Source organism: Pezoporus flaviventris, unplaced genomic scaffold (genome assembly GCF_033815535.1).
Source record: "Pezoporus flaviventris isolate CSIRO_AGI_PZ_B2104156 unplaced genomic scaffold, CSIRO_AGI_Pfla_v1 ptg000078l, whole genome shotgun sequence".
Lineage (NCBI taxonomy): Eukaryota > Metazoa > Chordata > Aves > Psittaciformes > Psittacidae > Pezoporus > Pezoporus flaviventris.
Window position 1 is genome coordinate 16,873,462 of NW_026892626.1, and position 26,928 is coordinate 16,900,389.

The 26,928-nt window shown below is 53.4% G+C and overlaps 3 protein-coding genes across 3 annotated transcripts; 2 read left to right on the forward strand and 1 right to left on the reverse strand.

The window, feature by feature from the left end:
* Window positions 1–481: 481 nt before the first annotated feature.
* On the reverse strand, window positions 482–6,779 carry ATPAF2 (ATP synthase mitochondrial F1 complex assembly factor 2). The gene is made up of 8 exons (XM_061473466.1): window positions 6,659–6,779; window positions 4,449–4,493; window positions 4,018–4,163; window positions 3,167–3,264; window positions 2,351–2,431; window positions 2,107–2,219; window positions 1,707–1,822; window positions 482–1,112 (listed from the first exon to the last, which is right to left on the reverse strand). The coding sequence occupies exons 1-8, from the start codon at window positions 6,777–6,779 to the stop codon at window positions 975–977; spliced, it is 858 nt and encodes a 285-aa protein (XP_061329450.1). The 3' UTR covers window positions 482–974.
* A 425-nt stretch (window positions 6,780–7,204) lies between these two features.
* GID4 (GID complex subunit 4 homolog) lies at window positions 7,205–14,611 on the forward strand. Its single transcript, XM_061473149.1, has 6 exons — window positions 7,205–7,468; window positions 9,746–9,805; window positions 10,698–10,805; window positions 11,531–11,632; window positions 12,606–12,736; window positions 13,857–14,611. Exons 1-6 carry the CDS (start codon window positions 7,238–7,240, stop codon window positions 13,918–13,920), a joined length of 696 nt encoding a protein of 231 aa, XP_061329133.1. The 5' UTR covers window positions 7,205–7,237; the 3' UTR covers window positions 13,921–14,611.
* A 2,253-nt stretch (window positions 14,612–16,864) lies between these two features.
* Window positions 16,865–24,943, forward strand: DRG2 (developmentally regulated GTP binding protein 2). The gene is made up of 13 exons (XM_061474270.1): window positions 16,865–17,022; window positions 18,076–18,236; window positions 18,930–19,019; window positions 20,089–20,149; window positions 21,049–21,139; window positions 21,526–21,598; window positions 21,748–21,838; window positions 22,025–22,122; window positions 22,760–22,836; window positions 23,232–23,320; window positions 23,987–24,045; window positions 24,443–24,496; window positions 24,579–24,943. The coding sequence occupies exons 1-13, from the start codon at window positions 16,959–16,961 to the stop codon at window positions 24,663–24,665; spliced, it is 1,095 nt and encodes a 364-aa protein (XP_061330254.1). The 5' UTR covers window positions 16,865–16,958; the 3' UTR covers window positions 24,666–24,943.
* The last annotated feature ends 1,985 nt before the right edge of the window (window positions 24,944–26,928 follow it).

Below are 26,928 nucleotides of genomic sequence, written 5' to 3' on the forward strand. Positions count from 1 at the left end.
ATGGTTCCAGAGGAGCTCACACGCCGCTGCTCGCAACAGCCAAGCGAGGAGCCATTAATTCCCCTCCTTGCTCCGTGACAGCAGCTGCTGCACTCACTTGTGAGCAGCTTCTGAGCAATGATGCTGGCCGGGGCGGCACCGCTGGAGGCGAGCAGCAAGGAGAAAGGTGGGAAGGTTAAATGAGAGGGTGGCTGCATACGTGCTCTGGGGAAGATACTGGGTCTCTCTGAAAGCCCCATGGTGCTGTCATACACAGGTTTAGCTCACAGTGTTCTGAAGCCCACCTTCCCCCCCTTCTCTTGCTCCAGGATTGCATAGTTGCCTCCCTGTCACTCTGCAAGGACAGGGCACGTTGCATGGGGAGGCTCACCCAGAGGGAGCAGATCTGTTCGGTAGGGTCTGCTCTGCTCCATGCCTGCAGCCATCCCAGAAACTCCAGCACCACAGCTTGGTCATTAAAACAAAGAACTACTCAGCAGTATTGGCTTTCAGGATCTAGCAGGGAGGTGCCTTTAATCAAAGAGAGAGACCCTGGTGTTACATACAGGCACGCTGAGGGATGAAGAACAGATGCAATGGAGCCTGTTTTCAGATTCCCATAACAAGTGTGTGTCAGGAGTTGGCAGCTATGAAGACATGTGGCATATGTTGGGTATGTCTGTGCCGTGCCCTGCCCAGGAAGCTGTTTCCTTCGTGGGAGCTCCTCTGATGCGTTACTGACACCAGCATTGGACAGAGCTGCTGGCCTGGGGATGCAGGGGATGCTCACCTCGACCTTCCCTCCTTGTGGGCTCAAAACTGCTGGTGCTGCACTATGACAGGCAGCCCAAGAGAGGAGCTGCCCACCAAGTCACAGCTCCTCAGCATGAGGCTGATCCCAGGAAAGATGTGATGGCAGGAGGACGATTCCCATCCCTTGGGTCATGCCAGAGATTCAGAGCCAGGCATTTTCCTGCTGTTTCAGCCCAGCAGCCTCAGTCCTGCAGCAGCTTGTGTTTCACAGTCGAGCTCTCCAAACAGAGGTGGACAAAGAGAGTCCCAGCTGCAGCACGGGCACGCAGCTCACACAGGTCATAGTCGTGGGCCCACTCCACATTGCCCCACCGCTGGATCTGAAGGAGAGGAGGAACGAGTCAGCTCAGAACTGGGTTATCCATAAAGCTGCTCAGCAGCTCTCCCTTTTCATGGGTGTGAACCAGGAGCTGTGCTGGTCACTAATAGGGCAGGGAGATCTCCAGAGGAGTGGTGCTGCATCTGTAGTGGAGTCTGAGGCAAAGCCCCTTAAAGGGAGGATGAAAAGATTCCCATCAATTTCAACCACTTTTGGGTCAGGGAGAGTTTCGTGCCAGGCCAGCTTCCAGCAAGCAAGTTATTAGCTTGGTGTCTGCCAAAGCCTCCAGGCTGGATAACCCAGAGCAAGAGAAGCCAGCCACGACTTTGCACTTCACATTAGAGAGGGAGCAAAGCAGCCATCTGGGCTCTGCAAAAAGAACCTGGCAGCCCCAGGAGCTCTCTGGGCTGCTGTGCCCATGGTGTTGCTTTACAGCAGCACACTCCAAGCTCTCTCAAACGCAGAGAGTGGTGAGGTGGAACCTCTCCTGCAATAGCAGGCACTTCCCTTGCCAGTTATTTGTGGTGGGAGATGCATTTGTCACGCTGAGATTATTGCTATTTGAATGATAGGGCTGCTTTGTAACATGATTTACCTGGTATTCTTCCTCCAGGCGAGAGAGAAGCACGGCTTTCTCTACTGTAATGTGCCTGTCAATCACACCCATGGACAGGATCAGAGATTTCAGCTGGGTGATGATATATTCTATGCCTGGAAGGGAATAACCCAAAACAAACAAGATTCAGGGTTGTTTTCTGCAGCGTTACAGCAGCATCTTCACATGCTCTGACGAGACAGGCAGTGTGGAACCTCCTCAGGGAGGTCACAGGGCTACTGATCCTTGTATCTGGGTACTTCAGTCTCAGATCCACAGTTAACAACAGACACAAAACGCTGTTGTGGCCACTGTCACTGCAGTGACAAAGGTTTTGCCTTGGCAGCTGCCTCCTTTTATTGTGCCACAAAGCTTCCCTGTGCAAAATAACCTTTCTCACCTTGCAGGGCCCACATGTTGTAGGATGCCAGATGGCTGACGAAGGTATCCTTGGTGCTGGCTGGGATGTTTGGCCCCAGGATGCTGGTGGAGGAGCCAATTGCCACGTTGTACCTGGAATGATCACCCAGCTCCTTAAAAAAGCACAGGGCTCACGGATCCTGCGGCTCTGACAGCCACAAGCACCAGAGCTCCTGGCCTAGGCAGGCCAAAAGCAGACAGGAACATCTTTGGCCTCTTCTTACCTTTCCTCAGCCCAGGCAACAATGGGATCCCATTCATTCTTCTGCAGCTCTGCCAAGGCAGGTGGCTCCTCCACACGATAGCTGGGCCGTTGCAGAACAGAACCACAATGGGTGTTCATTCACCCCCAGAGCACAGCAAGGGGAATGAAGGCAGTGGCAGCAGTGATTGGGAACAATCCCCCCACTCTTTCCCAAATTCAGAGCATTTTGTTGTTCCAGCAAGCATAATCCTTACTATAAAACAAAGCAGCCAACAGGCAGCCCCAAGGCAGGCACAGGATGCAGTGAGGTTTAGTGGTCAGAGCAGGGGATGTATCCCACTGGAACTCTTTATATGGGGCCATGCAGCTCCCAGTGGATATTGCAGAGGCTGGGACTGTGAGACAGAAGCCTGGGCATGAAAGGCTGGATCCTGTGGCCCACTTTAAGGAATGAAGGGCTTTTGGCTGCTGATACAAGTTATGTGAGCTTGCCTGAACTGACACAGGAGTACCAGGGACTGGGCTCACAGATTCCCCCAGGCCTTTCAAAGCTGTTTTCTTTTCCCCAAGGAAATCTTCATTTCCTGCTGCTCCCAGCCTTGCCCAGCACAGAGATGTCCAAAATAGGGTTCAGCAGAGGACCAGATCCCCATTCACATGCATGAATTTCCACTAAGTCTGCAGACATAGAACTGGCCTAAACCCATTCAAACCCTCAGGCCAAACCCCAGACAGGTCAGAGCCCTGCTGTGACTGATTTACAACCGACATCTTCCCTTTCTTCCCCCAACCCCACAGTGCCCAGACACCCTCACCCCTGTGCCCCATCTCGTACCAGACAGTGTCAGTCTCCAGGAACTTCACGGCTGCTCGGATCAGCTGCATTTTGCTCCTCTGTGTGGGGTTGTCCAGCGCTGTGTTACACAGGGTGGTCTGGGGGATAGAGGCCGTTTAAACCACTGTGAGTCACGGCTTGGGGAAGGAGCAGCTTCTATTGTACAAAGCCAAGAAGCAGCAGAGGAGTTAGTGAGGGGTGCAGCTAAAGGGGGGGCGCAGGGCCAGACCTGTGCAATAGGAATCACCTCCTTGGTTTCAGGTGCCACAGGAATGGGCCCAGCAAGCACCAGGGAAGGAAGCTCATCCTTTCCTCCTGCCCTCACAGTCCCCGCTAACACTGTCCAGCCCCTTCTCAAGTCCCTCCAGTGATACCCTATAGAGTCACCCAACCAGTGTCAACCCAACCAGTGTCAACCAGTGCCCTGCCAAACTCCTGACCTCTTATCCCTGTTTCTATGGGCATTCGGACAACCTGACCTCTCAGTGTTCTGCATTTGGAGACCACTCTCATGTCTACATGGTCACCCCTGCTCTAGACCAACCTATGCCAACTCCACAGGAAGGCTGGGACAGGCAGCATACCGAAGGAAGCACTCTCAGAAGATGCTCTGAGAAGATCTCATGCATCCCAGCACAGGGCTTACACCCCAAAGTGTTTCAACCCTTGCTCTGGAATTCACTTCACACACTGGCAAAGCCCTCACCAGGTAGCAGTGGCCTGGCAACCCCATCTTTAACCCCTGGAATTTCAATTCCCTGTCTTTAATCCTGACTTTCCTGACCTGTCTGCTCCCAGCACACTGTGTTCTGTCCTTCCAAGGTCCCAGTATCCCATCTTGCCATGCTCACCAGATGCATGGTGTAGAACTTGATGGTGTCTTTCTGGGAGTCCCACTCTGTTGCCACTGCAATGGCCAAGGCCTCACTGGGCACAGTGAAGAGCTTGGCCTGGGGTGTCTTCAGCTTTCGGTGGTCCAGGTTGATTTCAAAGCCTCCTGGGGAATCAGAGTAGAAATCCTGGGGAATCAAAGAGGAGCAGGCACTAAGGAACAACAGCCAACCCCACAGATTCAGAGCTGGAGCTAATGGGAGCAGAGTACCAGGGATGCGCAAGTGGTGGGAGCACCAACACCATCGTTTGGACATATTGGGTCTTGGAAGTGGCTTCCCACCCCACAGCTTTGCTATGGATGAGGAAAGGGGACAGCAGGATGGTGACAATACCAAACTCACACAGGCTGGGACCAGCCCCTCTGCCCTGTCCCAGTGGCTGAACTCACCTTCTCCTTGAGAGATGCTCACGTTCTGGTAAAACCGCTTCCTTTCTGGGGACAAAACGAGCCTTTTAGGGGCAGTCAAGGGGAGGTTGGTCCCTTCCCCTGCTCCCCACCACAGCCCAGAACAGACAAAGCCCTCAGTGCTGTGCTGGTGGCCTGGCCACAGAATTCCAGCCCATTCATTCACAGCTTCCAAGCACCACAATGAGCTCCACTCATCTGGGAAGCGCCAGGACACTGGTGAGAAGCACAGCGCTGCTGTGCACAACCTGCACGTCAATGGGAGCAGCTTCACTCTGCCTCAGCTCCCTTGGAACTCTGAACACTGCCAGGGATGGGGCAATCACAGCTTCTCTGGGCACCCTGTGCCAGCGCCTCAGCACCCTCACAGGGAAGAGCTTCTGCCTAAGAGCTCATCTCAGTCTCCCCTCTGGCAGGTTAAAGCCATTCCCCTTGGCCTGTCCCTACAGGCCCTTGTCCAAAGCCCCTCTCCAGGTTTCCTGGAGCCCCTTCAGGCACTGGAGCTGCTCTAAGGTCTCCCCTTAAGGAGCCTTCTCTTCTCCAGGCTGACCCAGCCCAGCTCTGAGCCTGCTGCAGCTTCTCCCACTGCAGTCAAAGACAAGAAACCCATCAGAGCCGGGTCAGAGGCAGGACAGGGCACAACAACCTCTTCCCACCCCTTGATGACAACAAACGCACCCTCAGTGCTTCTCGTTCCCTGCCTTGACCTGCACGCTCCAGCAGTGTCCAGGGGCAGGATGCTGTGAGGACGGTGCCACAGCTGGATGATGCTGGGGACACGTGGACCACACTGTGTCAGTGAGTCACCGGGGAGGAACCCCCTTCGACAGCAGCCTCCAGCCTATACATGCAGCTCCATCCTGCCCCAGCAGCAAGGCGAGCTCTGCTTTAAGAGCTGCTTCATTTCCTACCGGTGCTGTTGCACACATCCAACACCTCGGAGCCAGGTTAAAGCCATCACAAAGGCTCTCACAGCTCACACAAGGCAGGAGGAATCTGCCATGCTGTAAACCCCAAACCAAACGGGCCCTGTGAAGGGCGAAGCAAGAGGCCAGACTGCAGCTCTGTGATTGGAGGCGAAAGAAAGCTCATTCCCGCTGGGAATGGAAGAGGATTTGCTCAGCCTCAGGGCCTCGGGAAGAGCCACAGGATGAAGGCACAGATCAATGCACCCCAGAGGAGACCCCGCAGTGAGTCACAGCGGCTGCAGCCTCACCTCCAACAGAACCAGGCTCATTTTAGTGCCCTCAAACCCACACAGCAAGGTCTGTGCAGGGGACACACGGCCCAGAGTGTCCCTGAAACACCCCCAAACCCCCCCCAAACCCCAAACCCAATGTATCAGAGCGGTGCATTGAGGATGTGGCTCCAAACACCTGCGAACGCCAGGCAAAGGGCGCAGGGGGATGCCCATCACCAGGACCACGTTGTCTGAGGTGCTCAGAGGCAGGGGGGGAGCCCCGACCCCACAGGGCTGCACTTCCAGGAGGGATCCTGTGTCCCATTTGGCCCATGGGGCCCTTCCCTGGCCCGGCGGGGCTGGTCTTGCCGGGGATCCCCCCCCCCATGACAGCTCTGAAGGTCACCCAGGGATGTGAGGGGGTATACAGAGGTATGGACTATAGGATATGGGGTATGAAGTATGGGATACAGGGTATAGGTGGGGTATGGGGTATGAAGCATGGGATACAGGGTATAGGATATGGGGTATAGGGGAGATATGGGGTATAGGGGGGGTATGGGATATGGGGTATGGGAAAAGAGGTATGAAGTATGGGATACGGGGTATGGCATATGGGGCATAGGGGGGTATGGGATATGGGGTATAGGGGGGTATGGGATATGGGGGGGTACAGGATACAGGGTATGGGATATGGAGTATAGGGGGGGTATGGGATATGGGGTATGAGATATGGGGTACAGGGGGGGTACAGAATATGGGGTATGAAGTATGGGATACGAGGTATATGGGGGTATGGGATATGGGGTATGAAGTATGGGATACGGCATATGGAATACAGGATATGGGGTATGAAGTATGGGATACGGCATTTGGAATACAGGATATGGGGTATGAAGTATGGGATATGGAGTATGGAATATGGGGCATGTGAAACGGAATACGGGATATGGGCTATGGAATATAGGGTATAGGAACAGGGCCCCCCCCCTCCCCTCATGTGCTCCCTCACCTCCCGGCGGGGCATAGGCCCGGCCCCAGCCCGGCCGCAGCGGGGCGGTGCCGGGGGCGGCAGGAGGCGGGCGGGGCAGCGGGCAGCAGGCGCGGAGCAGCCGGCGGCAGCGGAGCCACATGGCGGCGGGGGGAAGCGGTGGGGAGCGAGGGGAGGCGGAGGGCACCGGTCCGGTCCGGTCCGAGCCCGCTCAGCGCCGCCGCACGGGCGCCGCCATACTCCCTCGTCGCCAACCAATCAGCGGCGCGCACGCGTTTTGTCCCTTCTGCCGCCCCGTCCGGCCGCCAGCGCAACGAAACAACATTTCCCAGCAGCGCCCCGCGGCCGCGCCTGCCGGGAGGAAGCGCGTGCCGGCCGCCAGCAGCCAATCAGCGCCCGGCACCGCCCCCCCCGCGGCGGCCACGAGAGCCAATGGCAGGGCGAGGAGGCGCTGACGGGAGGCCCCTCAGTGAGGCGGCGGTGGCGGCCTCGGTGTGAGGGGAGCGGAGCCGAGACCCGGCCTCTCCCCCCCCCCCCTTCCCCCGTCCTCCTCGGTCCCCACCGGCTCCGGCCACGCTGGCGCCCGGGGACCCCCCCGAGATGCCGGTGAGGAGCGAGCGGTGCCGCGCTGGCGGGGCAGCGGCGGGCTCGGCCTCGTCGTCCTCCTCCGCTTCGCCGCCGCCCGGAGCGGCCGCCAGCAGCTTGGTGCCGCCGCCCCCCATCAACACGGCGCAGCCCGGCGTGGCCACCTCGCTGCTGTACAGCGGCGCCAAGTTCCGCGGGCAGCAGCGCAGCAAGGGCAATGCCTACGAGGTGGAGGTCGTCATGCAGGTGAGCGGCACCACCGAGGACGCGGTCTTAGCCCCCCCCCTTCCCTTCCTTCACCGGGCCTCCGTCTCCTCAGGCCTGCTCCGTCTGCTGCCGCCGGCCTCCATGCCTTCAGGCCCGGCCCCGGCTCCCTCAGAACGCAGCCGCAGTGGTGTGTCCCATCCCCGGAGCCTCTCCGAGGCCTGTGGCTGGGACACACACACGCACACACAAACCCGTCTCTGCCCCCATGCCCTGCAGCCACGATGGGGGAACCCTTCCCCTCGGGCCTGGAGAGGCCCATGGCCCTCCCTGTGAGTGTTCTGGTTCTATAAAGCCCAGTGACAGCTCTGAGGGCTGAGGCTCTGCAGGGATCTCTTGTTACTTTCTGTGGTCCCCTTTCCTTTTGGGATAAGGGGAAAAGACCCTGTCCTGTTCCCCTCAGGCCCCAGGAGAGGCTCCGTTCCCTCAGGGTCACCACTTTGCTCCCTCTTCCTCAAACCCTGAGCAGAGCTCACTGCGCTCAAGCCTTTCCCCTCACCTCTGTGCCCTATTCCCCTTGGGCCTGGCAAGGTTCCTCCCTTCCCGTTCCCTTCAGGCTGTGAACTGGCCATGAGGGCAGAAGGGTAAGAGCCCAGCTCAGAGTGGGTGGTGTCCTCGGAAGCCCTTCCTCCGGGATGGCCTGTATTTCAGGCCTGGCTGGGAATGACCAGGGAGCCAGGTCCCAGTCCCAGGCTGTGGCAGAGCTGGACCCAGGGTCCTCCATCCCTGTGGTGTCAGAGGCTCCCACAGGGAGCATGAGGTAAGGTGCGGTGGTTTGTCTGTGACAGGAATGCAACCAGACAGCTGTAGCGTGCTGGAGAATGGGTCCCCTGGCTCCTGTGGCCGTTCCTCCTGCAGTCATTGTCACCCTGCGTGCTTTATTTTTAGTCCCAGGCCCTGGCAGGCTCGCTTTGGGCAGAGCTGTGAGGTGTGGAGTCATTAATACACGGCCAAACAGGCATCTGAGACATGCTTCCCTACAGAGCACACTGCTCACAGCTTTGTTCCCACTTTGGTGGCACAGAAGCATGTAGCGAGGGCAGTGCTGAAGCCTGACTGTGCGATGGGGAGCCCCAGGGCTAGCAGATGGGGGAGTGTTTGAACCAGCTCCAGCAGCACCGATGTACCTGGCGGGGTTTGCTGCGGTGGGGACATCCTATGGCTGCTCAGCTCCACTGCACGCAGGGGCTGGCAGTGCCTTTGTGCTAAAAATGCTGCTGTTTTCATGTGTGTCAGCTGAGGAGAGGTGGCTGCTGCTGCTCTCCCTGTGCTGAGTGCAGGGAAATGGCGCTTTCCACAGCACAGGTGGGGAAGATTCATCTCCTCAGTGCCTGCACTTCCCTAAGTAACTCGCTGCTTGTTCTGAGAATGGAGCTGGAGATGGTGGGAAAAGCTTGGAAAACCCCCTGGTTTTAAAGGTTTGTGGAACCCATGCAGCATCCTAGCCAGTGAGATGGAGCCCAAAGAAGGGTGGCATCAAAGTGTTGGATATGGGAGGAAGGCCTCCTTCAAAGCACATGGGAACTCATCTGGCTTCTGAGCAGGCCTTGGTGTGCACCCTGCTGCCAGGAGAGACAGGGTGCCCAGAGAAGCTGTGGCTGCCCCATCCCTGGCAGTGTTCAAGGCCAGGTTGGACACAGGGGCTTGGAGCAACCTGCTCCAGTGGTAGGGGTCCCTGCCTGAGGCAGGGGTTGGAACTGGATGAGCTTTAAGGTCCTTTCCCATCCAAACCATTCTGTGATTCTATGGGAAGTGAGTTAGTGAGGTGTGGGTCAGGCCTGTTAAATAAGCAGAGGGCAAAGTCAGGGCTGTGCTTTCTTGTAGCCTGGATTATCTCCAATAAATAAGATGCTTTTTACTCTTCTCTCACCCAAACACTTGTTTACTGCTGGTGGTTGATGGGGAGATGTGGGGCTAGGGGTGTGATTAAGTCAGTGGTGCTTTCACTTGGAGAAAACTGAGTTGGCTTCATCTGGGTGGAAGGGGAAGGTTTGCTTCCTATTGGAGACCTGGGCAGATGCTGCTGCCTCAGTGTGATGGAGCTGGAAGCAGGCAGTGGGATATCAGGGATGTCAGAGGTGAGCTCAGCACCCCTAGATGATCATTCCAAGTGGTTCCCAGCCATGGGGAAGGGCTGCCAGTGTGAGCACTGGGCAGTGAGCTGGACTGAAATTAGCTCTGCAGGGGTCAGAAACTGCTTTGGATCAATTGGGTGCCTTCCTGCCTGTGCTTATGGTTGGACCTTGCACTCTTTTCTAGCATGTGGATATGGAAAACTCCTATCTCTGTGGATACTTGAAGATTAAAGGCCTTACAGAGGTGAGTGTTAAGTGCAAAACAGCAAGAAAAGATGCATGTAAAGGCTTTGCTTGTTCCCAAATGGGGTGGGGGAAACTGCCATTAGAAATAGGAAGTGGAGGGGTTGAGCGTGGACTAGATTTCACCACCAAGCAGTTTAACAGCTTCAGTCTGTGCTTGGCCTGTAGAGCAAGGGCCTGGATGGGAGTCCTGGGAGTGGGAAGTTCGTCTGGCATCCCATAAGTTTGAGCAGACCAAATCTGACCCTGGGGGCAACTTTAGGCACTCTACCAGTGGTGCTGTGTGGCTGAAAGAAAAGAAAGGAGGATTGGAACAGTCAGATCTTCACTTATTTCCTTTTCCATCCATCCTCTAAGCTTGCTCATGGTGTGGGACAGTCAGTGAGAGCTGTCTCCCAGGGGTAATGCTTGAAGGAGCTTGCTCACCCCAGCTGAGTCTGCTGTTCCCTGCCTGTGCTCTCTTAATTCAGTGCTTAGACAAAGCTGGAGAGGAGTTCCTCCCCCCTGGGTGGCTTAATCCAGCCCTTGGGCTTTGGAGCAGTCACACAGCAAGGGCTGGGTGTCCTCTGGGGAGCTGGCTGTGATTGTCCTGCTTGGAGACACGGTCCAGCCCTGACACAGCTCCTGCTTTCAGGAAGTGAAAAGAGAGGGGCTGGAATAAGAGGATGGAGGCTTTGTGTGTGTGTGTGTGTGTGTGTGTGTGTACCAGACCTGGAGGTGTGAGGCAGGCAGGCCTAGTCAGTGACTGGGGGGCTGAGAGCTTCAGCCTTGGATAGCTCAGAGCTCCTGCTGGGAGATGTGGCTTCTTGCTGGTGCCTGTACCCCTGTGTGTGTGTGAGTTTCTGGCTCTAGGTGACAAATCTGACCTCCCATCCATCTCTCTTGTCTCCCAGGAATATCCAACCCTCACCACTTTCTTTGAAGGCGAAATAATCAGTAAGAAACACCCTTTCTTAACACGCAAGTGGGATGCTGATGAAGATGTGGATCGGAAACACTGGGTAAATAAACCTGGGGGGAGCAGATGGGGGTTCAGTTCAGCTGCTCTGGAGATGAGGTGCAGTGTGCGCCCATGCCAGAGCTGTCAGGCCTAGAAACATCTCCTTGGGTGTCTCCCTCCTTCCCTCACTGGGATCTTTGCAAGTAGAGATTCCACCAGCAGGCTGGTGGCTGTGATCCATGACAGGGGATGGGGCATCTTGCTTTCTGCTTGCTGACCCTGGGGTTGGAAGAGAGCAGCAACAATCCCCCATCCTTTTACCTCCCAACAAGGAGAACATGCTCCTTATTTGAAGGTTTATCACAAAATGGAGTGGAGAAGGTGCCTCCCTAGCACAGGCAGGGCAATTGGTACCTGTGTCTTGGCCACCTCAACCTTCTGCTCAGGGCTGGGTGTGCCTGTGCTCTGGATCAAGCAGTTCATTGCCTCCCCACCTTGACCTTTGCTGTTGTTTGCTATACTTTGATATTTATTATGTTTCTGTCAAAATAGCTTCCTCTGGAAGTGTAGGAGCTTCTCCAGCCAGGCTGGATATGGCTGCGGGTATCCAGCAGTCAATCCTCTGTGTTCCCCTGTGCTCATCCTGGGGTGTGTGTTTAGCACAGCTCCAAGGGAAGAGCCCCTTTGGTGAGCAGGTCCTGTTCTGTGATAGCTTTTGCTTCCCAAATAGCAGCTGGCACCAATGAGCTGGAATAAGCATCCTGAATGGTTTCTTCTGTGTTTCAGGGAAAGTTCCAAGCTTTTTACCAGTATGCAAAAACATTTAACTCTGATGACTTTGACTATGAGGATCTGAAAAATGGGGACTATGTCTTCATGAGATGGAAGGTAAACTTCACATGTCTCCTTCTTGAGCTTACAAATGGCAGCAGAGGCTTGTGGTACCTGGAAGCTTTGGCAGCTCTCATGATTTAATGAAAGGTCTCATCCTCCCAACGTCATAACCCACCACAGCTGCAAATTCCAGCATGACTCCTGTCTAGCCAGCTAATTGCATCCTGAAGGGCTGCAGTCATGGCTCAAAACACAACAGGAAGATCTTGCTTGGTGATGAGAGAATTGGTGTCTGCAGTCCCTGTGTGTGTGACACAGACTGGACAGTCTGCACCTCTCTGTTCTTCACCTGGGTTGATTCTTCCCTCTTTGCATGAGCTTTGTGCAGCTGCAAGGGGAGGAAATGATAGAAACGTGGAGTGGTTTGTGTTGGAAGAGGCTTTTGAAGGTCATTCTGGTACCACTTCCCCACTGGGGGGCATCTTTTCCCTTTGGATTCTTCCAGGGGTAGGGTATCTACCACCTCTCTGGGCAACCTGTGCCAGTGTCTTGCCACCCTCACAGCAAAGAAAGTCTTCCTTATACCTAACATGAATCTACTCTCTTCTAGTTTGAAACTGATACCCCTTCTCCTATCACTAGATGCCCTGGTAAAAAAGTCTCTCCATCTTTCTCCTAAGCCCCCTAGAAGGCTGTAAGGTCTCCCCAGAGCTTTCTCTTCATCATCAGCTGGCTCTGATTGCTGGCTTTGCAATTGGCTTCTGGTTTGAGCTGAAACTGATCTCATGCCCTCTTGTTATAAGAGCTTCTGTCCTCAGTTGTCTGCTCCCCTGTAGGATGCCTACAGTGGCAGGTGGTGAAAGAACACGGTGGTCTGTGTGTGTTGGGCTGCTGAGGGTGCAGGGAGTGCTCAGACAGGAATGCCTTCATGTTAGCGGGTGCCAGTGCTCAGTTTAGGAGGACACATTGAAGGCAGGGGGTTGTATTTGACTGGCATTTTAAACCAGAGTCTGTGTTTTGTATACAGGAGCAGTTCCTAGTCCCAGATCACACCATCAAAGACATCAGCGGTGCTTCCTTTGCTGGTTTCTATTACATCTGCTTCCAGAAGTCAGCAGCATCTATAGAGGGCTATTACTACCATAGGAGTTCAGAATGGTAAGGAAGCTTCCTCCCTTCTGCTCCTCAAACCTAGGAGTGTCCAGGTGGTGCTTCTCTGGGCTGAGAAGGGGGTTTAGCCTGGTGGCTGGACCTCAGGGCGGAAGGGATGGGGTGTGCACCATACTTTTGGCCAGAGCAAGCTCCTGCAGCCCATTTGTGTGGTGTAAAGCGCTGCCCTTTCTGCATGGTGGGGAATAATTGGGCTGGTGAGGTGGAGCAGGGGAGGTACAAGGTCTGGAGGCGTGCTGTGGCTCAGCAAAGCAATGCTCTGGTACACGGGCAGGCAGATACCAGTTATGGATCACTAAAAGCATCCCTTCAGAAGCCTTGTCTCCAGTGCAAGTGCCCACAGGGCCCTCTTGTGAGGGAAGATGAGCACGGGGCTGCCTCATCTCATGGGTGGAGTTGTGCTCCCTCAGCTTGTGCTTTGCTCAGTGATTGAGGCTTTGAGCTTCTCTGTGCCTTGCCCCTTCAGAGGATGTCAGAGGGGCTTCTGAGAGCGAGCTCAGTGCCTCCTCACATGTAACAGCTTGGCTGTTGCTCCCTTCAGGCAGCAGCCTTGTCAGGCCAGTGTGTTATAGTCCAAGGTCCTTGGGGTGTTGCTATAAGACAAAGGAACAGTCAAAGTCAGTTGGTGTCTTATTAGAGGCAAGGATCTGACAGTGAGCTGTGGAGAGCTTTTTTCCCTCTGACAGCCTTGAATGTGACACACACAGCAAGTGAATCTGTAGGGTGGCTGAAGCTCTCAGAGGGAGGGAAAGTACTTGGGAGGCTTTCAGACAGATCCCCTCAAGCTGAGCTTTGAAAGACCTGAGTGTGATTTGCAGTCATAGCAAACACTGTTGGAACATGAAAGTTGTTGAACTTCAAAAGGTGTCCAGAGCCCACCTCAAACACAGCCTGCCTGCAGGTAGCTCAGGGAATGGAAACGAGGCATGATGCTGAGGGGTTTGGCACTGTGGGTAAGTGGGTGTTGGGTGCCTGAACACCTCTGAGGCACCTAAAAGGCAAGAGAAAAGCCACCCACCAGGCTGTGTGCCCTGGGGCCTGCCAAGTGCTAGGGGAGCTCTGTTGCTCTATGTAATCCTCTTCGCTCATCTCTTTCCTTCTCTCCCAGGTATCAGTCATTGAATTTAACTCACGTTCCTGAGCACAGTGCTCCTATCTATGAATTCCGATGACAGCTGTCCGGAACTGGTACCACACAGAAGCAAACTGGGCAGGAGAGCATGGCCTGCCAGGAGAACTGTGTCCCTGTCGGAGCACGGGAATGCTTCTCTCCTGCCCCTCGGACTCGCGAGACAGAGCCTGAATGTAAAACTCACCCAGCCCAAGGAGCGTGGCTGCTGGAGCTTGATTCTCCCTCCTGTCGAGTGGCGATTTGATCTTTAATCTGGTTTTTGAGCTACCTTTAAATGCACTTTCTTATTGCACAGTTAGTTTCTCTATCACTGAAGCTCTTCCCGGCTCTCCTTTGGAAGCTGTTTCCTCAGTAGCTGGAATCAGTGGTTTGCCCTCTGAGTAATAAGAAAACACAAGCTGGGTGCTTTCTATTTTCATTCTTCCAGCCTCAAGATGGGTTGAAATCGCCAGGACTCAGGTTTGTTGCCCAGATTGCTGCTCCCACAGCCGGGTCCTGTGTGCCTGGGGGGGCTCTGCTCGCCTGCAGTGTGTTGGGGGAGCATTGGCTGAGGCAGATAAGGCTGGAATGAGTCTTTGCTTTGTGCTGGCTGAGGAGGTTAGCCAGAGCTGCAGATCTTTCAGGAATGCCAGCCCTTTGGAGCTGGGAGCTCTTCCAGTGTCTGGATAAGCCACTGGGAATTAATTTGATGTATGGACTTCCAGGCTCTCAGTAAAGTGGATCTGAACTCTTGCTTATAGGTGTATATTTGCTCTTTACTTAAGTTAAGGGTAAAAGACAAAAAAAGACAAAAAAAAAGAGACTTTTATTAAATATATATATATTTTTATGGTTCCTTTTCCAAAGGACCCCAATGCACAAGTACTCAATGGCATTTTACAGTTTTCACATTGAAAACCAGGAATGTTTTGTGTTAGTTTTCCAGACGTGTCTGTAATCAGCCGCCTGCTTCCGAGCAGCACCATAGGAACAGGGCAGCATTTGCACTCGCTCCTTGTGCTTCCCCACCGCTGCTTGATACCTTTTTATGGGGCTAAAAAAACCCAAGGAAAGGCAAAAAATACCCCAACAAAACCCATCCCCAAGTAGCTCTCCTCTGACTTGGAATGTTTCAAGTGGTAACTTAAGGCTCCTGTGCCAAAGTGTGTGTGTGTGTGATGCGCGTGTGGTTTGGTTTCTTAAAGACATTTTAACACTCGGCCTCGGTTGTATGTTTTATGTGACTGTCCCACCCCTGTGGGGCTTGTATGAGGGTTTAGTTTGAGCTTTTCTGGCTGGTTTTGAAGCATAAACCCCTCTGAACAGGTTTGTGTTGGGAGTTAGCCGGGGGGGTGCTGAGGAAGTGAAGCCTCCCTGTGCCTAGCACCAAGGTTGTTTGGATTTTCTTCTTTTGAGCTGCCCTTGCTTCCTTTAGTTTATTGCAGCAGCTCAATTGCTAGTTTAAGCCTTAAAGAGAAAGTATTCAGGTCTTGGAGAGCATGTTTCCTTTATTCCAAGTTGGGATCTTGTGTGATTTGGGAAGTGGCTGAGCTGGGCTTGGGAAGTGAAGCAGGAATCGCCTGCTTTGAGCGTGCTGTTCGCTGCAGATGAATCCTATAGCCCAGCACAAGTGGGGAGAGACCTGCTTTTGGGAGAAGGGGGGACCTGGCCCTTCCGTGGGGCAGGAGCCCCCCATGCCATGAGGGAAGCATGTGCATTGTCTTGGCTGTTGCAGGTGGCTTTGGAGAGTAGGGGGAAGTGGGAGAGCGATTCGAGGCATGAAGGGAGAGCGGCTGGGAGCAGAGCAGTTGGGAAGCACGTTCCTGTTTTATCCTGCTCAAAGAAACTCATCCCTTTAGCAATGGGGAGAGGGGTTTCCTCATGGATGGTGCTGGGTTTAGAGGCAGAAGCCTCAGTGGTGCTCTGCTGTGACCAAGCATGGGGTGAAGCCTCCTCCTAGGTGCTGTTTGGGCACAGGGACACAGCTCCAGAGGCTCTTTACAGCACTCCAGAGCTCTCTGTGCCATGCTGGTTGGTGACACCAACCTCCTTGTGCTTCCCAGGGTGCGACACTTGGGTTTCTGCTGTGGTTGAGTTGAGTTAACGCTGGTTGTTGACAGGAGCTGGGTTAGGAAGGGTCCTGGGGTTGTTTAAGATGTCCAAGTACCCCAAAACCTCTGAAGGGTTTTCTTTGAGGCTTGGTATGTTCCAAGGGTGGGGAAGGAGCATCCCGCTCTGTGCCATCTCCTTCCCACCATCCTGAAGCCAACACTTGGGGTAATGCTGACTTGTGTGGTAGGCACAGAGAAGGTTGCAGAGCTGAGGAAGCTGTTGGTGCTCAGAGCTTCCCCCCCATAAACCTTCATTTTGGTTTTCCTTTTGCCTTGTTTGAGCTCAGGAGAGGTGTTCTGTATGTCCCGGTGTGGGGAGAGAGAACCGGTGTGGGCTTTGGGGGTCAGAGATGGGGTGTTTGGTGTGGGGAGAGGTTGTGATATCTCTATAAGGCGTTACAGGAGGTGTTTTGCAGAGCGATCAACATCCAAATTAAACATGAACTGTATTCAAGGGCTCTGTGTCCATGTGTGTTTGTCAACCAAAGCACTTCTCGTTCCAGCGGAGAGCTGTGCTTCCTTCCTCTCCCCATGGGATTCCTCCAGGAATCCAGTTATGGAATCCCAGACTGCTTTGGGTTGGAAAACACCTTAAAGCTCACCTAATTCCAACCCCTTGCCATGGGCAGGGACACCTTCTACTAAAGCAGTTTGCTCTGACTTGGTGTTGAGCACTGCCAGCGTGGGGCTGACTGCTTTAAACGCAGGGTTTGGCCTTCATTAATGGAGCGGGGCGGGGTGGGGGAGCTCCCTCTGCATCCTGCCTCCTTCCTTAGCGCTCTCCCTATAATCCCTATCCATTAACTTCCATCCTTCCCCAACCCGTGTCCCGCTGGGTACCAACACCCGGAACCCACAACGCGCGGCGCAGGGGGAGCAGCCGGAGCGGCGCGGCGGGAGCACAGCTCCGCCCGCCCAGGGCCTGCCTCAACCCGGACGTGGAACGGGGCCCGGCGGCAGTTCCGGAGCGCGGCGTGAGGGCCCCGCCATGGGCATCCTCGAGAAGATCTCGGAGATCGAGAAGGAGATCGCCCGCACGCAGAAGAACAAAGGTGCGGGGTCGGGGTTAGGGGGGGTGCATGGGGGGAACGGGGGTTCTGCCCCCCACACACACACAGTCGCTGTTCCCCCGCCGTTAGGCCCCGATGTTAATGACCCCCCCATGTTAATGACCCCCGGTATTACGGTGGCTCTGCTCGGGGTTGGGGCGAGGAGACCAAGTGATGCTGGTGCAAAAGGGTCCGGGGAACGGGGAGCAGAGCTCCCCTTGGGGTCTGTGGGAGTGGGTGCCCTGAGCCCCGCTGCTGTGGGGAATGAGGGAATGAAGCTGTAAAGTGCTGGTGTTTGTGGCCTTCTCTGTGACAAAAGGGCTCTGCCTCCTCTTCGTCTGGGCCGGGTGGGAATGGGAAGTGTTCCCCTGGAATCACAGCCTGGGGTTGGGTGGGAAGGGACCTTAAAGCTCATCCAGCTCCAAGCGGGGACACCTGCCACTAGAGCAGCTTGCTCCAAGCCCCTGTGTCCAACCTGGCCTTGAACACTGCCAGGGATGGGGCAGCCACAGCTTCTCTGGGCACCCTGTGCCAGCGCTTAAGCACCCTCATAGTAAAGAGCTTTCTGCTAATACCTAACCTAAATCTGTCGGGTTTTGCCAAGAATAAGCCCATAAAATAACTTCCACACGGGAGCTCCAAGTTAAATGTCTTTAAAAGTGGACAAAAGCAGGGAAAAAAGAAATCTTACATCTTTATAATGTTAAATGTGGCTGGGGTAAGGGGGGGGTCTTTGCCCTGGAGCAGCCATTCCCCCTGTGTTCTCTCCGTTTAACTGGCTCCCTTCACTGTTCATTCCTGCCCCTGCTCTCTCTCTGGCTCCCTTCTTTTACTAAGGAGCGTTTTGGCTGCTTATTCCCCTTGAGTCTGACTTTATGGGCAGGTTACCAAAGCTTAGCTCCCAATGCCCAGTGTTTCAGATGCTACAGAGCAGCTCCTGTGCGTGGCAGCGCTTAAGACCGTGACCAAGAACCGCAGCGTTGTTTGTTAGGAGGGGTCTGGCAGTGAATTACCACCCGCTTGTGTTAACTGGGTGTTGTGTTCCTGTTCTTCCAGCCACCGAGTATCACCTTGGGCTGCTGAAGGCGAAGCTTGCAAAGTACAGAGCTCAGCTGCTGGAGCCATCCAAATCCTCGGCTGCGAAAGGAGAAGGCTTCGATGTGATGAAATCCGGAGATGCCCGCGTGGCACTGATCGGTTTTCCTTCCGTGGGTAAGGTCAGTGAGAGCCTCTGCATTCCCAGCTTGGGATAGCGGTGTCTGAAGCAGAAACCCCTCAGCTCTTCGTCTCTCACCTCCCTGCCAGGAGTTAACAGGAGGTGGTTGTATGCTGAGAGCTGAAGGTTAGGGGGAGGGAAAACCAGCCTTCCTCTTGTGCCCTCTGGCAACAGCCTGAAGCTTGGTCTTGCCCAGCCACAGCATTGCAGAGAAAAAAGGTGGGAGTGTGGGATTTATCATGGAATCATAGAATCCCAGACTGGTTTGGGTTGGAAAGGACCTTAAAGCTCATCTAGCCCCAACCCCTGCCACAGGGAGGGACACCTTCCACTAGGGCAAGTTGCTCCAAGCCCCTGTGTCCAACCTGACCTTGAGCACTGCCAGGGATGGGGCAGCCACAGCTTCTCTGGGCATCCTGTGCCAGCACCTCAGCACCCTCATAGTAAAGAGCTTCTTCCTTATCTCCAACCTAAACTTCCCCTGTTTCAGTTTGAACCCATCTCCCCTTGTCCTATTGCTCCAGTCCCTGATGATTTACCATCATTCAGGAAAGCATTGTCTGTCCCATCACCACGTTAATCCTTGTGCCTCGAGCAGCCAGAACCCAGCTCCTAAGAGCCGAGGGACCCTTTGGTGTTGCTTGTTCTGCTTTCACCGGTGTCCCTTCAGTGATGCTCATCTCCTGCCTTTCAGTCCACGTTCTTGAGCTTAATGACCTCAACCGCCAGCGAAGCTGCCTCTTACGAGTTCACAACCCTGACGTGCATCCCAGGAGTCATAGAAGTGAGTAGGATTCTCCTCCTTTCCACGTAGTAGTAGCAGCAAGAACCCCAGCCACGCTGATGCGTCTGTTTGCACCAGTTAACGCTCGTGCTGCCGCTAAGAAGCAGTGATAGCCAAAGGGCTCTGCTGGCTTCTGCTTTCACCTCTAGGATGTCGTGAGTGCTCGCAGGTCTTGTGCAACCTGCAGTGCTGATTTAGCACTTCCCTCCCAGCGTTGGCTGGCTGAGCGGGGCTTCCTCCGCTGCTGTTGGACTGACCAGAGCAACGCGACGGTTCTCAGCTGAGTTTTTAATACCCGCTATTGGCAGCATTGACCAGATGGCTGCAAACCTTGACAGATTTGTTTTTAATGAAGCTTTAAAAGAGGCAATCTGTACTGTGATCAATTTTGGAAGGAAAAACACAGCTCCTCCTGTCCTTGAGGAGTTTTATTAGCGGTGGGCTAAGCATCCGTCAGCAAAGCAAATGACAAAGGGCATCAAACTGAAAAGCGTTCAAGAGGAATGAGAAAAGCAGGGTCTGCATTGCAAAGCAGAGTTAAATAATGAAAGCAACTGTATTGGTGTGAACCCAAACACTAATATTGTGACACATCCACATGCAGTTGCTAAGAGGGCTTTGCTGCAGTAACAACATGGGAGCTGATGCCCCCACAGATCTGGTGATGAATGAAAGCCTCCCATTGCTTCCTGCTGCTGTAAGACCTGCAACACATCCGACTAACTCTGAGCTGTCTCAGTGAGACGTGGTGGCCCTTGCTTGTTCCTGTGCTTCCTCATTAGACCAAGAGGAAGGGGTCTCTCCCCTCTCCCTGGTGCTTTGTCCAGCCGCAGTGCTGCCGTGCTTTAGGAGCTGAGGACCTGGTGTGCTGCACACAGCTTCATAGGAAACACTCTGGAGGTGGCTTTGCCAAAACAGAGCTGTCAGCACTATGCAGGGCTGTCCTGCTCTGTCAGCCTCATTCAGCTCCGCTCTTCGCAGGCTTTGCACCACGTATTTGGGGCTTTTGAGGCAGCTCAGGTGCCCTGTCCGAGGCTTTCAACTTCCCACCCTTCTGTTTCCTTTCCAGTACAAAGGAGCCAACATTCAGCTGCTGGATCTGCCTGGCATCATCGAAGGAGCAGCGCAAGGTTGGATCAATGTGTTCATGTCAAGCAGGGCTTTGCCCTCAGCTGCGTACCTGCAGTGCCTCACACATTAGCAGGTTTCCTGGGCCAATGGTTTTCCACGTTGGTTTTCCACATTTGAAGAGTCCTTGATCTTATGTGAAGCACGATTTTTATCCCAGAGCCCACGTACGGTTCTATATGTAGCAGAAAGCTGCTTTTCTGGAGGTGGGAGCCAAAGCAAGGCAGGCTCTTCTCACCTTCCTGTGCGAGTGTTATCTTGCTCATCTGTTTTGTGGTGCAGAGGAAGTCTAAAGAAAGATGCTGGAGAGGCGGAGGGGGAAATTACAGCTACACAGTAACCCCTTTTGACTGAGAACCTGCCAGTCCTCCCATGACTCCTGATTATGGGAGGGGGTGCTGGCTTTGTCATTGTCCCCACATTGCCTGTGTCAGAAGATGCCGTAGGGAGCTGAGGATAATCTCCCATTGGACTCTTCTTGGAGGAGCATGGCCTGGTTAATAAGGTCTCTGTCTTTTTGGACCAGAAAATACATTGAACCCTTCTGCACCGGGACCCTAGGCCCGTATCTGGAGCTGCTGCCATAGCATGTGTGTGGGGATGTGTGTCCTGCTGTCACAGATGTCATTTCCACCCATGCAGCTGTACTCCAATAGCTCTGCACACACTGATTCCTGTATCCTGTGGCAGAGCAGCAGTAAAGGGTATTTGTTAGGGTTTGTGCTGGACATAACACAGCATGGATGGACCAGATAAGAGTCCCTCGGGGCCCTCCAGCAGCTGGCTGCAGCCAGGGCAGCACTGCAGGACCTTTTTCCTTACTTCCAAGCAGCAGCCCTCCTCTGACACAGACCTCGGAGCTGGTTTTCCTTGCTGATGTGGCCATCTCCTCTCTTCTCAGGGAAGGGCAGAGGCCGGCAGGTGATAGCTGTGGCCAGGACAGCAGATGTGGTTATTATGATGCTGGATGCCACGAAGGGTGAGGTACAGAGGTGAGTATGTGCTGCTGGGCTGCGGAGCTATGGGGTGGCCAGGTTGAGGGGCTCCCATGCGCCCAGGGGTTTGAACGCACCAGCTCCCTCAAGTGTTGTGCTCCCAGCATGTTGGGGAGCCAGTATTAAAGCTATTGAGTACAAGCTGGAGGTTGTACTCCGTTAGAAGTGTGCTAGCAAACTGGCTTGAGCTCCTGAGCTGAATTGTTCCCTATGGATGGCTGTTTGGAGATGGGGATGTCAACCTTGATTTCCACCACACACTGTCCTGTATTAGCTGTGGGTGTAGTGAAAGGCTGTATGCATGGGAGAGTCAAACAGGGAGGGGATGGATGTCCTCTGACCGTGCTCACTCTCACAGGTACTAATGTGCAGTGTCCCTGCAGGGCCTTGCTGGAGAAAGAACTGGAGTCTGTAGGAATCCGTCTGAACAAAAGCAAACCAAATATCTACTTCAAGGTGAGGATTCCTGGGCTGCTGCAAGCACAGATGTGTCTGGCTGCCTGTTCAGGGCTGAGATCCCTGTGTGCTGCCCCTTGTGTTGGACAGACTGAAGGAGGGTTGTGAATTTTGCACTGTTCTTAAGCCTCTTTGTTGCCTCCCTGCAGCCGAAGAAGGGTGGAGGCATCTCCTTCAACTCAACTGTCACGTTGACTCAGTGCTCTGAGAAGCTGGTGCAGCTCATCCTCCATGAATACAGTATCCTTTCCTAACACAGGAGACCCCTAAGCCGTCAGCATCGAGTGGGACCCACAGTGGGACAGCCTTGCAGTGCCTTTGGTGCTTGCTGGGTTGACAGCCAGCATAGACAAGCCAGCTCAGGCCGCTGGCTCCCAGTGATGTGTGGATGTGTTGGGGTTTGGGCCTTGACAATGTTCACCTCAGAAATCTTCAACGCTGAGGTCCTGTTCAGGGAGGATTGCTCTCCTGATGAGTTCATTGATGTGATCGTAGGCAACAGGGTCTACATGCCGTGCCTCTACGTGAGTATCTCGGGAGCAGCCTGCACCCAGCATCACCTCCAGCCTGTGCTGAAGCAGACACTGGATCTTCCTGGTTCCTAAAGCAGTAACGATTTGGGGGTTAAGAAGTGGAAAACGGCTCCACAGGGAGCTTTTCATCAGCTTGCCATGGGTGGCTGTGCTCTGTGTGTGTTCTCTGTGCCCTCTTGTGGCTGCCTGCTGTGGAGCAGCATGAGGAGCTGCCTGTCCTGGTGCCATGGGGTTTGTTCCTATGGCACGGAGCCTTCCTGTGCTGCAAAGCTCTGTGCTTGGGGTTTCGCTGCAGGTCCCATGTGCCAGAGGTCACGTAATGGCTCTCGTAGCAACTGGGTCTATAGTGAAACCCAAGGTACTGGAGAACACATTGCAAATCATCCCAAAGGATGAACTTTAAAAGGGCCAAACTTAACATTTAAGCTTCTGGATTTTAGCAGTTTGCTTTACGAAGAGCCTTGGCCTCTGCCCTGGCTCGCAGGAGCTGAGTTTCCATTTCAGATGCTGCAAATACCCTGCGTGTACCTGCCTTACCATGCATGATACCTGCAGGTACAGGCCTTACTTCCTTGCAGTGTTGCCGAGTTGACTTCCTAAGGGGTGTGTTGTTTCTTCTTTCACTTAGGTTTATAACAAGATTGACCAGATATCAATGGAGGAGGTGGATCGTCTTGCTCGGCGGCCCCACAGTGTTGTCATCAGGTAGGAGCCTGTGACACTGATGTCCTGGCCCAGGTGGTGTGCTGCTTCATTCCATACCCCTTTCTCCAGCTTTTCCCAAGGAAGGGCTTTTTCCAGGCTTCCTTTCCCTGCAGAGGCAGGCTGCTTGGCTTCTCCACACTGTCTGCAGGCCAGTTTAAGCCAATCTAAGCTGGTTTAGAAGTGCTGCTATATCTGTCTGGGGCTTTGGTGCTCCAGAGCTCCTCACTCTTCTGAAAGCTCTATTTAGTTGCTTCACCTGGGGCTTTTTCCTTTAGTGGCCTCTTTAAAGACTTTCCCCTTTGTCCCCTAACCCTCAGTGAGATGCTTCACCTTGTTCTCCTGGAGCTCTAAATCACACCAGCAATAAACACTGAGATGTTCCTGGTGTTTTGCAGCTGTGGCATGAAACTGAACCTGGATTACTTGCTGGAGAAGCTCTGGGAATACCTGGCACTTACCTGCATCTACACCAAGAAACGAGGACGTAAGTGGCCATCAGCTGAACAGGTTTGAAAGGCACAAAGGGTCAGTGCTCAGACAGGCTGCTGCTGGGGGCCAGGCTGTCAGCGAGCTCGTGTGTCTTGGGAATGCTGCAGTTATGCTCTCCCTAGGCAGCTTTCAGCTCTTGGGAGATGCTTTCTCTTCCACCTGATCCTATCTCTCTGCACTAAGAGCTGAACTCAAACAGGGGAAGGTCAGGTTGGATATAAGGAAGAAGTTCTTTGCTGTGAGAGTGGTCAGGCACTGGTACAGGGTACCCAAAGAAGTGGTGAGTGCTCCATCCCTGGCAGGGTTCAAGGCCAGGCTGGACACAGCCTTGGGTGACATGGTCTAATGTGAGGCATCCCTCTCCATAGCAGGGGGTTGGAACTGGATGATCTTAAGGTCCTTTCCAACCCAAACCATTCTATGATGACACAAGGAAGTAAAGTGTACAAGCTCACTGCTTTCTTCCTTATTACTTGTGAGTGCTGGGGTGTCTGCAGAACAGATTTGATGCTTTCAATGCCTGTTTGTCTGGGCAAGTGTAACAGGAGGAGGAATTTGGGAGTAGTAAGCACAAGGCAAGGTGAGGTTGTGTCAGCATATTAGAACACACTTGATGGAAATCAAATGCTTTTCGTTCCCTCCCTCTCCTGCTTCTCCACAGAGAGACCAGACTTTACAGATGCCATTATTCTCCGGAAAGGGGCCTCTGTGGAGCATGTGGTAATTTCTCTGCATCTTTTATGTGTCCTTGTCTGTAGAAGGCAGCTTCCTCTTGGAGCCTGCTCTGATTTGTGCTTCATAAAGCTCAGGATGTGTCAGTGTTACCTGGGCTTCTCCTTTTGTTACCTTTCCTAGCTGCTAGGAAAGGCTGAAAAAGATAACTGAATGCAGTCCAGTGAAGAAGCACATGGGAGCAGTGGAACTGGGGCTGTTTGGGGGCTGGTGATTCCTGTATGTCTCTTCTGTATTCTTCTAAGTGCCATTAACTGGCTCCTAAAGTCACTGTTGTCATTTTTGCCATAGAGTTGAGTTGCTTTTCGTTCCTGAGTATCGAGTAGGTTGTTTGTAAAGGCAAAGTAGTGTCATTGAACTGCCTCACATGGTGTCTCTCTTGCAGTGCCATCGGATCCACAGGTCGTTAGCCAGCCAGTTCAAATATGCCTTGGTGTGGGTAAGTGCTTAGCAGCAAATGACATCCACGTGCTCTGCTGTCTCTGGTCTCCTCTTAACCTTCTTCCCTTTTTGCTTTGAAGGGAACAAGCACAAAATACAGCCCTCAAAGAGTGGGCTTAACCCATATGATGGAGCACGAAGACGTCATTCAGATCGTAAAGAAGTAACTCATGGTTGGTGCCTGGCCTCGTCTTTGATCACTATAATTGGAACTGACCACATAAAAGCAAAAGCAACCAAGCAAAACAAGAAATAAACAAAAAAGAGAAAGAAAAAGGAAAGGGGAGACGTGTTCCACAGCCAAGAGGGCTTCTGTGAAGCTCCTTCTCTTGGAGAAAGGCAAAAGCTGAGGCTACTCTACTGTACACGCAGGTGGGGATGGGGAAGAGGAGGTTCCATCAGGTGAAGTGTTGTCTCCTAGAAACAAGAGCCACTTCTTCTAGGACACAGTTCCCACAGGTAGGGGTGTCCTGCTCCTAGCAGAGACAGGGTTTGCACATGGATCCATGTGGCTGGCTTAACCAGTGGGTTTGTGAGAACAGATCTGGCCCTGTGCTTTGGGACAGGGAAGCCAGGGCTGAGGGATCATTGCTGATGCTTTGCTGCTTATCCATTCACATAAGTTAAGCATTGATCTGAAACAAAAACCAAGTTCTCCCTCCCCTGCCCACTGGAATCATGGCCTCTGCAGCATTCACCATTGGAGACTTTGGTCTCTGCATCTGAGACAACCCCTGGTGAATGTATCATGGTCCCACCTGAGTTAACACGAGAACGTGGCTCTCTGTGCCTCTCCTTAGCTCTGCAGTAGGGTTTGTAGGACCCCCTGCTCCAGCTGGTACTGAGAGAGATGATGAATGGAGCTTTGCTAATGAATTAACCTGGGCAAACTGCAGCAGGGTGCGATCAAAGAGCCATGGTCTGCAGTGAGGAATCACTTGGGACTTATTGCTCATTGAGGAGCTCCTTTGCTCGTCCTGCCCATTGATCCTCAAGAGTCCTGCGGGGGATCTCCTCTTTTCTCAGTCATGCCCCTCAGTTCCAGTAACAGTTCTATGAGCTCCAAGTACCACCCCATGCCATGGGTTTCACCCCAGCCCTGTAACCATTGTTGCTTGTCTGGCTGTTTTCCATCAGAAATCCAGGCTTTTTCTAATCCTGCTTTTTTCCCTTCAATGCTGATGCTAAACAATTGAGAGTGCCTGATAGAGAACAGCTCTTTCCTTCTGGATCAAGAGTTGCCAATAGCTTTTATTTTCTTTCATGGGGGAAAAAAGGGGGTTCGGGGTGATGTGGATCCTTAACTGCGAGGACAGGTCTGATGGCAAACTTGTCTGAGCAGGGCTCCTTTCCTCTCCTGTGAGCTCCTCCCCATCCCTCACCCACTGATTGAGCAGAAATGGAAGGATTATTTTACTTGAGGAAATAAAAGTTGCTATTTCATGTGAACTGTGGGTGTCTGCCTGCAGTGGGCAGATGGCTTTGGGGTGCTTTCTACCTCTCTGCTTTACCTTTGGCCACCTGAGGAGTGCTGGATGCTGCTGCAGGAGGTTGTAGCAGGGAATGGATTGTGAGGCAGGCTGGAGGGCACTCGATGAGTGATGGAGATAGCTTAGGTATTGTGTGTAATACCTATTTAAGAAGGTGACTTTGAACTCTGTGAGCTCCCTTCCCTGTTCCTGCCTTTGTTCACAGCTGGAATGCAAGAGCAAATCCAGGCCACGAAGGCAGCAAGTGGAGAATGAGCTCCAAATCAGCCGCATCCCCCCTGAGCTGGCTGTGGAAAGCAGGAGCTTCTCCGTGTCAGTCGGGTGGGATGCTGTTCCAATTCACTTGCCCTTTACATTTCCCATCGAGGTTGCACAGAGTTACCCACACAAAGACTTCTTTTCGTTCCATTGTGTCCCTGAGTTTCTGGCTCTTCAATCTAAGCCCTGGCACAGCAGTGGGCTCCATCCTTAGGCCGGGCAGTGTGTGGAGTTGGGAAGATACCTGGTGCTTGTGTGAGGCTGAAATGCTCAGCATTACCTGCTGGAACGTGTCCTTGGTTGGTTAGTGCCTGCCTCTCCATGTGTCTGGGTGTCAGAATGACTAATCCACCATTAAAACCCCTCTGTCTAATTACTTTTCCTTTGGGAAATTGGGTGTTTTATCCCGTTCCAGATGAACTCCTGGTAGGTGATTAAATTTGGAATGGGGATGAAGTAAAAATAGCGGAGGCAGAAGAAGATAACTTCTTTTTTTAGTGAGAGTAGCTCCTTGCAAGCCAGTTTATGGCTGTATTTGAAGACGCATTTAATTGCAGCCTTCACTTTTCCAGACGGCTTCCCTAATTGGTCTGCACTGACGTTAAAAGCTGCCAACATTGCAGTCGGGTGCAGGTTTGGCTGATGATGCTTCTGAATCCTCAGAAAGCAAGATCCAAAGGGC